Genomic DNA, 10,000 nt, shown 5'->3' on the forward strand with positions numbered 1-10,000 from the left:
GAGGAGAATAAACCTGACACTATAAAAGGTGGGCGCCAGTGGGGAGTGAACCTGGGAGTCAGGGAATTGCACACCAGTGGGGATTTAACCTGGGAATATGTAAAAAGGATATCAGTGGAAAATAAACCTGGTACTAAAGGGAGATGGATACCATTAAAATTTGAAGCTTGGTATGAGAGTTTGGTACCAGAGGAGAATGAACCTGACACTATAGGAGGTGGCGCCAGTGGGAGTGAACCTGGACTATGTAAAAGGATATGAGTGGGAAATAAACCTGGACTAAAGGGAGATGAATACTTTGAATTGAAGCCGGATATGAGAGTTGGTACCAGAGGAGAATGAACCTGACACTATAGGAGGTGGCGCCATGGGAGTGAACCTGGACTATGTAAAAAGGATATCAGTGGAATAAACCTGGGACTAAAGGGAGATGAATACCATTGAAAGTTGAAGCTGGATATGAGAGTTTGGTACCAGAGGAGAATGAACCTGACACTATAGGAGGTGGGCGCCAGTGGGGAGTGAACCTGGGACTATGTAAAAAGGATATCAGTGGGAAATAAACCTGGGACTAAAGGGAGATGAATACCATTGAAAGTTGAAGCCGGATATGAGAGTTTGGTACCAGAGGAGAATGAACCTGACACTATAGGAGGTGGGCGCCAGTGGGGAGTGAACCTGGGACTATGTAAAAAGGATATCACTGGGAAATAAACCTGGGACTAAAGGGAGATGAATACCATTGAAAGTTGAAGCCGGATATGAGAGTTTGGTACCAGAGGAGAATGAACCTGACACTATAGGAGGTGGGCGCCAGTGGGGAGTGAACCTGGGACTATGTAAAAAGGATATCAGTGGGAAATAAACCTGGGACTAAAGGGAGATGAATACCATTGAAAGTTGAAGCTGGATATGAGAGTTTGGTACCAGAGGAGAATGAACCTGACACTATAGGAGGTGGGCGCCAGTGGGGAGTGAACCTGGGACTATGTAAAAAGGATATGAGTGGGAAATAAACCTGGGACTAAAGGGAGAAGGATACCATTGAAAGTTGAAGCCGGATATGGGAGTTGAGTACCAGAGAAGAATGAACCTGACACTATAGGAGATGGGCGCCAGTGTGGAGTGAACCTGGGACTCAGGGAAGTGCACACCAATTTGGAGTTAACCTGGGACTGTGGGAGATGGATAACTGTGGGTATCCGAGCCGAACTATAGGAGTTGGCTACCAGAGGAGAATAAACCTGACACTATAAAAGGTGGGCGCCAGTGGGGAGTGAACCTGGGAGTCAGGGAATTGCACACCAGTGGGAGTTAACCTGTGAATATCTAAAAAAGAATATCCGTGGGAAATAAATCCGGCTTCAACTCCCAATGGTATCCATCTCCCTTTAGTCCCAGATTTATTTCCTACTGATATCCTTTATACATATTCCCAGGTTAACTCCCCACTGGTGTGCAATTCCCTGAGTCCCAGGTTCACTCCCCACTGGCGCCCACCCCTTTTGTGTCAGGTTCATTCTCCTCTGGTACCAAGCTTTCATATCCGGCTTCAACTTTCAATGGTATCCATCTCCCTTTAGTCCGAGGTTTATTTCCCACTGATATCCTGTTTACATAGTCCCAGGTTCACTCCCCACTGGCGCCCACCTCCTATAGTGTCAGGTTCATTCTCCTCTGGTACCAAACTCTCATATCCGGCTTCAACTTTCAATGGTATTCATCTCCCTTTAGTCCCAGGTTTATTTCCCACTGATATCCTTTTTACATAGTCCCAGGTTCACTCCCCACTGGCGCCCACCTCCTATAGTGTCAGGTTCATTCTCCTCTGGTACCAAACTCTCATATCCGGCTTCAACTTTCAATGGTATTCATCTCCCTTTAGTCCCAGGTTTATTTCCCACTCATATCCTTTTTACATAGTCCCAGGTTCACTCCCCACTGGCGCCCACCTCCTATAGTGTCAGGTTTCTCTCTCCTCTGGTACCCAACTACCAAATCCGGCTTTAACTCCCAATGGTATCCACCTCCCTTTAGTCCCAGATTTATTTCCTACTGATATCCTTTTTACATAGTCCCAGGTTCACTCCCCACTGGCGCCCACCTCCTATAGTGTCAGGTTCATTCTCCTCTGGTACCAAACTCTCATATCCGGCTTCAAATTTCAATGGTATCCATGTCCCTTTAGTCCCAGGTTTGTTTCCCACTGATATCCTTTTTACACAGTCCCAGGTTAACTCCCCACTGGTGTGAAATTCCCTGACTCCCAGGATCACCCCCCACTGTTGCCAAACTCCCATAACTTTGCCGGATATTGTCGGGTTTCGGCGGGTTTCGGCGGGTTTCGTAATAAAGCACTAATTCTTTTTTACGAAACCCGCCGAAACCGGCCGATAAACTTAGTCTCAGGTTCACTCCCGACTGGTGTACACTTCCCTGAGTCTCGGGTTCACTCCCCACAGTTGTCTACTTCCCATAACTTTGCTGTATATTGTCGGGTTTCGCCGGGTTTCGGCGGGTTTCGGCGGGTTTCGTAAAAAAGCACTGGTTCTTTTTTACGAAACCCGCCGAAACCCAGTCCCAGGTTCACTCCCCAATGGTGTACACTTCCCTGAGTTCTAGGTTCACTCCCCACAGCCACCTACTTCCCATAACTTTGTCGGGATTCGTCGGGTTTCATCGGGTTTCGGCGGGTTTCGGCGGGTTTCGGCGGGTTTCGGCGGGTTTCGGCGGGTTTCGGCGGGTTTCGTAAAAAAGACACACCCATACGATACCATCTATTATATCTGTTTTAATACGATACCATCTATTATATCTGTTGTAATACGATACCATCTATTATATCTGTTTTAATACGATACCATCTATTATATCTGTTGTAATACGATACCATCTATTATATCTGTTTTAATACGATACCATCTATTATATCTGTTTTAATACGATACCATCTATTATATTTGTTGTAATACGATACCATCTATTATATTTGTTGTAATACGATACCATCTATTATATCTGTTTTAATACGATACCATCTATTATATCTGTTGTAATACGATACCATCTATTATATTTGTTGTAATACGATACCATCTATTATATCTGTTTTAATACGATACCATCTATTATATCTGTTTTAATACGATACCATCTATTATATTTGTTGTAATACGATACCATCCATTGTATCTGTTGTAATACGATACCGTTTATTATATTTGTTGTAATACGATACCATCTATTATATCTGTTTTAATACGATACCATCTATTATATCTGTTGTAATACGATACCGTTTATTATATTTGTTGTAATACGATACCATCTATTATATCTGTTATACCTATTAAGATACCATGTATTGTATCTGTTGTACCTAATACGATACCATGTATTAAATCGGTTGTAACTAACACGATACCATCTGCCATATATTTTTTGTATTGGATAAGATATGCTATTTGATCTAAAGAGGGCATTGACTCATTTCCTAGAGTAGTGAAATAAGCTCAAAATCTCAAACGTGATATAGATAGTATGCGCTTGGCTAAGAAGCTCATAACATTGCCATCCGGAAGTATAACGGACCAAAACACAAAACTGTGTGTATCCATGAACGTTTATAGTCAGGTTAATACAGTTCAGTGAGCATTACTCATAAACGCGGATGGCAAAAAAACAATAACAAAGACCCGAGTGACGTCATCTTCGAAATATCTATACAGAAAAAAGAAGATAATAACATTTTTATAACACAAAAACAAACCCCAAACTACTAAATACGAATTGTTTTATGTTCAAACTCCATTTTCAGCCAAAAGCGACAAAAATATAACTGCACCACACTACAAAAAAAAAAAAAAACAAAAAAAAAACAAAAAAAAAACCCAGAAAAAAATGAAAAACCAACCAAAAAAACAAAAACAAAACAAAAACAAAACAAAACAAACAAAATCAAACAAAAAACAAAGCAAAACAAATAAAATAAACCATTAATACGTCACGTTACATTCAGAAAAACGCGAGAAGGAAATTTCTCGGTAAAGCGATGATTTAAAAAAAAATAATTTTTGTCTTCTTATTTTTCCCCAATTAACTGCCCATGCAAATCGTCTTTGTCTTGTTATGACGTCACAACTCCGTGCAACGAAGACACTCACGACTTTCAGTCAGTGTGGTGAGAACAATAAATGGACGTGCCTGAACCTTCATTTGCGTTCAAATTCAATTTGGTCATTATAGGGAATGAGATTAGCGGAAGAGTAGCGTCCCTTGATTGGACGTCACCCATAGTCTGTGACGTCACCGGCGGAAAAGTTATTAGAGAGAGAACGTCATGTTGGTTGTGAGCATGCGCGAAACCAAATTGACGTTCTCTCTGTAAGGTGACGTCCAATCAAGGGACGCATGTGTCTCTCGTCCTCCAATCAAGGGACGCTACTACTCCGTTAATCTCATTCCCTATAGATAGAATGCGCTTGGCCAAGGAGTTCACAACATTGCCATCCGGAAGTATAACGGACCAACACACAAACTCTGTGTAACCATGAACTTTTATAGTCTGGTTAATACAGTTTAGTGAGAACAACTCACAAACGCGGATGGCAAAAACAATAACAAAGGCCTCAGTGACGTCATCTGCATACTATCTATAGATAGTATGCGCTCATAACATTGCCATCTGGAAGTATAACGGACCAACACACAAAACTGTGTGTAATCATGAACGTTGACAGTCAGGTTAATACAGTTCAGTGAGCATTACTCATAAACGCGGATGGCAAAAAACAATAACAAAGACATGAGTGACGTCATCTTCGAACTCTCTATATTCGGGCAGAGAACGTGCTTGGAAACACCGAGTTGAGATGAGCATTAAAACTCGTGACTGCGGGACCTGGTGTGAGTGCTTCTATAATTAGGCGAAGAAGAGAATAATATAGCGCAATATCCACTAACAGTGCTCAAAGCTAATTATAAGGGGTCCCTAGCCAAAATCAACACTTAACATGTTGAATGTGACATGACGCGATAATATTACAATTTTTTTCGGATAGAGACAACACTATTAACGACCAGGTACTCATTTTACACCTGAGTACGGTGAGAGAATGTGAGCAAAGAGTCTTTTCCAAGGACTCAACTATGCGCCGAGCGAGGCTCGGCGACGATATCTTAAGATGTCATGACGGAAGGGCATTATCATATATATATATATATATATATATATATATATATATATATATATATATATATATATATATATATTGATGACGGCCCTTTGCTCAGAGAAGGTTAGCAGACCTGATAAAGGAAGTCATGGTAATATTTAACCTACCGGCAATTTCTGATACAGATCTCTGTCGTAGAAACAATGACGTGTTCCATGCTTTGCTATACACGTTTTCATCATATGCAGTGCACGGACGACAGCATTGTGAAAGGATTGGGGTGAGTTCCCGTGCCCGAGGAAGAAGAAGTCGGAGTAGAGCCTGGAATGAAATAGAGAGAAAAAATTAATTTAAATAAAAATAGAATAAAATAAAATAAGATTCCCTTTATTCATCCCGTAGGGGAACTTTTTATTCCAGGATCTATTCCAAGGGAAAACTGGAATAACCCAGTCGTCAGTCGTAGTGCAGCCCGTATATGCTACTCTGCCCGTAGTCAGGGAATATAAATGGTATGAGGAAAAAAAAAACCCCATAAATTTGATCATGTTTTGACTTTTACACATTCTGATCACAAGGCATATGAAAAGTTCTTGCCAGCATGAAAAATAAAAAGTAATGATTTTCTTTGTTTAGAACCAAGATGGCCGCCGTTGCCGGGCGGCGTGACATCAGACTATTGAATCGTATTCCCTCTCTCTTTGATCTTATTAAGCCAGTTCTTTAATTGTGGATGGGGAAAAAATGAGTGCAGACGGTGGTTAATTCTAGAAAGTGGAAACCGAGAAGATACATTTGAATTTCGAATATTGTTGTTGTTGTTTTTGTTTTTTTTAAGGTGTTGTGTGAGGATATTATTTTGTCCTATGAGAGATTTGTGGTACACAACCACTAACACAACCACAAATACAACCACATATACAATGAAAAATACAACCACGAATACAACAACAAATAAACCATAAATACAACCACGAATACATCCACGAATACATCCACGAATACAACCACAAATATAACCACGAATACAACAACAAATAAACCATAAATACAACCACGAATACATCCACGCATACAACCACAAATACAACCACAAATACAACCACGAATACAACCACAAACACAGCCATGAATGAAACCATAAATTCAACCACGAATACAATCACGAATACAACCACGAATACAACCACGAATTCAACCACAAATACAACCACGAATACAACCACGAATTCAACCACAAATACAACCACGAATACAACCACGAATTCAACCACGAATACAACCACGAATACAACCACGAATACAACCACGAATACAACCACGAATACAACAACAAATAAACCATAAATACAACCACGAATACATCCACGCATACAACCACGAATACAACCACAAATACAACCACGAATACAACCATAATACAACCACGAATACAACCACAAATACAACCACGAATACAACCACGAATACAACCATAATACATCCACGCATACAACCACAAATACAACCACGAATACAACCACGAATACAACCACGAATACAACCATAATACAACCACATATAAAACCATGAATACAACCACGAATACAACCATAATACAACCACATATACAACCATGAATACAACCACGAATACAACCACAAATACAACCACAAATACAACCACGAACACAACCATAAATACAACCATGAATGAAACCATAAATTCAACCACGAATACAACCACGAATTGAGCCACAAATACAACCACAAATACAACCACGAATACAACCACGAATACAACCACGAATACAACCACGAATTCAACCACGAATACACAACATGAGGTTTATATCTATTTTGTTCCCCTATTATTGACAATACTGGTAAAATATAGAATTATTAACATACAAATCATACTATAAAAAGGAAACATAATTCTTAAAGAACGAATAAACATGAATTACGCCCCTTGCAACCAGACTGTTTACAATGATTTTTGGAGATGCATGGATACTATTAAGAACCTCAACCCCAAGACGAAGAAACTAGTTGAGGACATGAAATAGCGGAAATCCGCTAAATAGCGGAAATTTGAAACCCGTGAGAAATTATCGTTATTTTCAAATTAAGAAATTAAGGAGCAGGCACCCGTGTAAGAAAAAGACATGAACAAATGTTTATGAAAGGTGCCAGACAAAGCAAGAAAGAAAAATACAAGAAAATAAACCATCCCCAAAAATCAGTCGACCTCTGTGGTGTATTGGTGACACGTGTGACCGGTTAATCAACAGGTCTGAGGTTCGATCCCAAGTCGAGGTCGACTGATTTTTTGGGATGTTTTTTTTTCTTTCTTGTATTTGACGTAAAAAAAAATACATATATTTATTAAATGTGAGATTAACTGCTGTTGGTTTATAAATTAAATTATTTTTCCAATTCAAGTAATACCTATTGATTAGTAACTGAAACAGCTTTTTTCATTATCTGGTTCCTCCATTTGGAATAAATTACCTTTTGAGATAAGAAAATCAGAATTCCTGGAGGCATTCAAAAGCAGGCTAAAGACATATTACTTTAGAAAACATTTCTTTACTTGATTTTCTTTTCTTTTAAAATGTATTTCTATGTTGATAGCGTTTTAAATATTGAATATGTCTGTATCTAATAGCTGTAGTCATTGTTTGATTAATGATATATATTTTATTTTTGTAAAGCGCCTAGATCTCATATTGCATGAGATGTTTTCGTTATATTATTATTATTATTATTATTATTATTATTATTATTATTATTATTATTATTATTATTATTATTATTATTATTATTATTATTGTTGTTGTTGTTGTTGTTCATTCTTGCTTTGTCTAGCACCTTTCATACACGCATGTTCAGTTCTTTATCTTTATTTTCTAACACAACGAAGAGGAATTATCCCCAAGATTTATATTTGTAGATATACATTAACCTTCAAGTACCTACTTCACCTCAATATATTACCGCTCTGAGACGTTGAGTACATAATTTACTCGCATGTTCTTACATACTGGGTCGTAAAGTGAAATTCATGCTTGTAAGTTCTAGAATTAATTCAGTCAATAAAAGAACTGTAGTAATAGAAGGAACGAAATTAACACGAATTTACCTCTTTGCCATTGTTTTTAGTCAGCCCTTTTTATGAGTAGTTCTAACTAAATTTTTATTGACCAGACTAAAATGTCTAAAGTTACACATAGTTTTGTGCGTTGGTACGTTATATCCGGCTGGCAGATGCTGTGAGTATTATAAACTCATACATAGCATCAATAACGTCATCTAGGCGTCCTATTGTGTCCAACACATTACATGTTTCTGTTGGTTTGGGACTCTTTGTAAACCGCTTTGAGCACATCTGATGGATATTGGACATGTTAAGAAAAAAAGTGCTGATCTGATTGGATTTATTCCGTCGTCTTGAGATCTGTAGAAAGGATCAGATGTGCGGGTATGTGGTCTTGTGGTATGACACTTTGTGTCGGATCGGAAGGTCCTGGGTTCGAGCTTCGCTCGGTGCATAGTTGGGTCCTTGGAATAGGCTCTATGCTCACATTCTCTCACCGTACTCAGGTGTAAAATGAGTAGGCCAACCTGACTGTTAACAGTGTTGTCTATGTCGTTAAAAAAACAAACAACAAAACTTGTAATATCTCCTAATAGGCGTCATGTCTCCTTCTACATGTTACATGTTGCTGTTGGTATGGGACCCTTTGTAAAGCGCTTTGAATATGTGTAGTGGATATTGCGCTATATAAAAGTTTCAATATTTTGTTTTGATTAAAATCAGGTTATATAAAAATCTTACCTTTCTACAGGCTCCCGTAGTTGTATCAATAATTTGGGAGTCCGGCCTTTGTGGATATATTTGACCATGTGAGGTGTCAGTACTTCCGGTGTGGACTTGCCAAAGTTTTGTGGAATCCTTCTCCAAAAACGGAAGTCCCATAGGTCCATAGGAGTTGCGTCCCCTGTTTGAAATAGAAAAGCGAAAATGATTCTTTGATATCGGGTGAAAATCAATTGAATAATGAAAATAGATGATAACGTGAAGAAATTATATTTATTAGAGGGTGTTATAAATAGAAGTGGTCAGATATTGTAAACATGCAGTAGAATGAATTATGTTGACGTCACTCAGACGACCAGTACTGTGATAAGCTCTTACTACATCCTCTTTGTCACCTATAAACGGTAAAGGATACACGTAGTTGTGTGTGTGTGTATTGGTACGATTGATCAGGCGGGCAAAATTGGAGTTTTGTTACTTAAACGCATATCATTTATAAAGAAACCGATGGTTATGGTGGGCGCTACATCCAGTTCGCCACGATCCGAACTCTTATTGGAGTCAATGGATCCGAACCCCCAACATACAGGTAAAGTAAATCAGTAAAAGTTAAAATTGAGCTTGAGCTTAAATAATTGAGCTTTTATATAGCGCAATATCCACTAAACGTGCTCAAAACGCTTTACAAGGGGTCCCAAGCAAACAGCAACACGTAACATGTAGGACGAAACATGACGCCTGTTTGGCGATATTATTACAATTTTTTTTCCAACAGATACAACGCTGTTAACGGCCAGGTACTCATTTTACACCCGAGTAGGGTGAGAAAATGTGAGTAAAGAGCCTTTTTCCAAGGACTCACTGTGCGCCGATCGAGGCTCGAACCCAGGACCTTCCGATCCGAAAGCGAGTGTCATACCACTAGACCACGGAGCCGCACAAATTCCCTTTATTTTTCCCATATTATTCTTTAGGGTCTATTCGAAGGGAAGACTGGAATAACCCCAAGCGTCAGTCACTGTGGA

General features: G+C 39.1%; 1 protein-coding gene across 2 annotated transcripts in view; it reads right to left on the minus strand.

The window, feature by feature from the left end:
- Positions 1 to 10,000, minus strand: part of LOC144980742 (carbohydrate sulfotransferase 15-like) — a 130,565-nt gene that overhangs the window by 12,300 nt on the left and 108,265 nt on the right. For both annotated transcript variants that reach the window (XM_078928482.1, XM_078928481.1), the window contains exons 6-7: positions 8,994 to 9,156; positions 5,342 to 5,495 (exon numbers count right to left, since the gene is read on the minus strand). In XM_078928482.1, coding sequence (XP_078784608.1) covers positions 5,342 to 5,495; positions 8,994 to 9,156 — 317 coding nt within the window. The remainder of the gene's footprint in view (positions 1 to 5,341; positions 5,496 to 8,993; positions 9,157 to 10,000) is intronic.

This window comes from Berghia stephanieae, chromosome 10 (genome assembly GCF_034508935.2).
Source record: "Berghia stephanieae isolate SIO BIC M18660-M18661 chromosome 10, UCSD_Bste_1.3, whole genome shotgun sequence".
In the NCBI taxonomy this organism is placed as follows: Eukaryota; Metazoa; Mollusca; class Gastropoda; order Nudibranchia; family Aeolidiidae; genus Berghia; species Berghia stephanieae.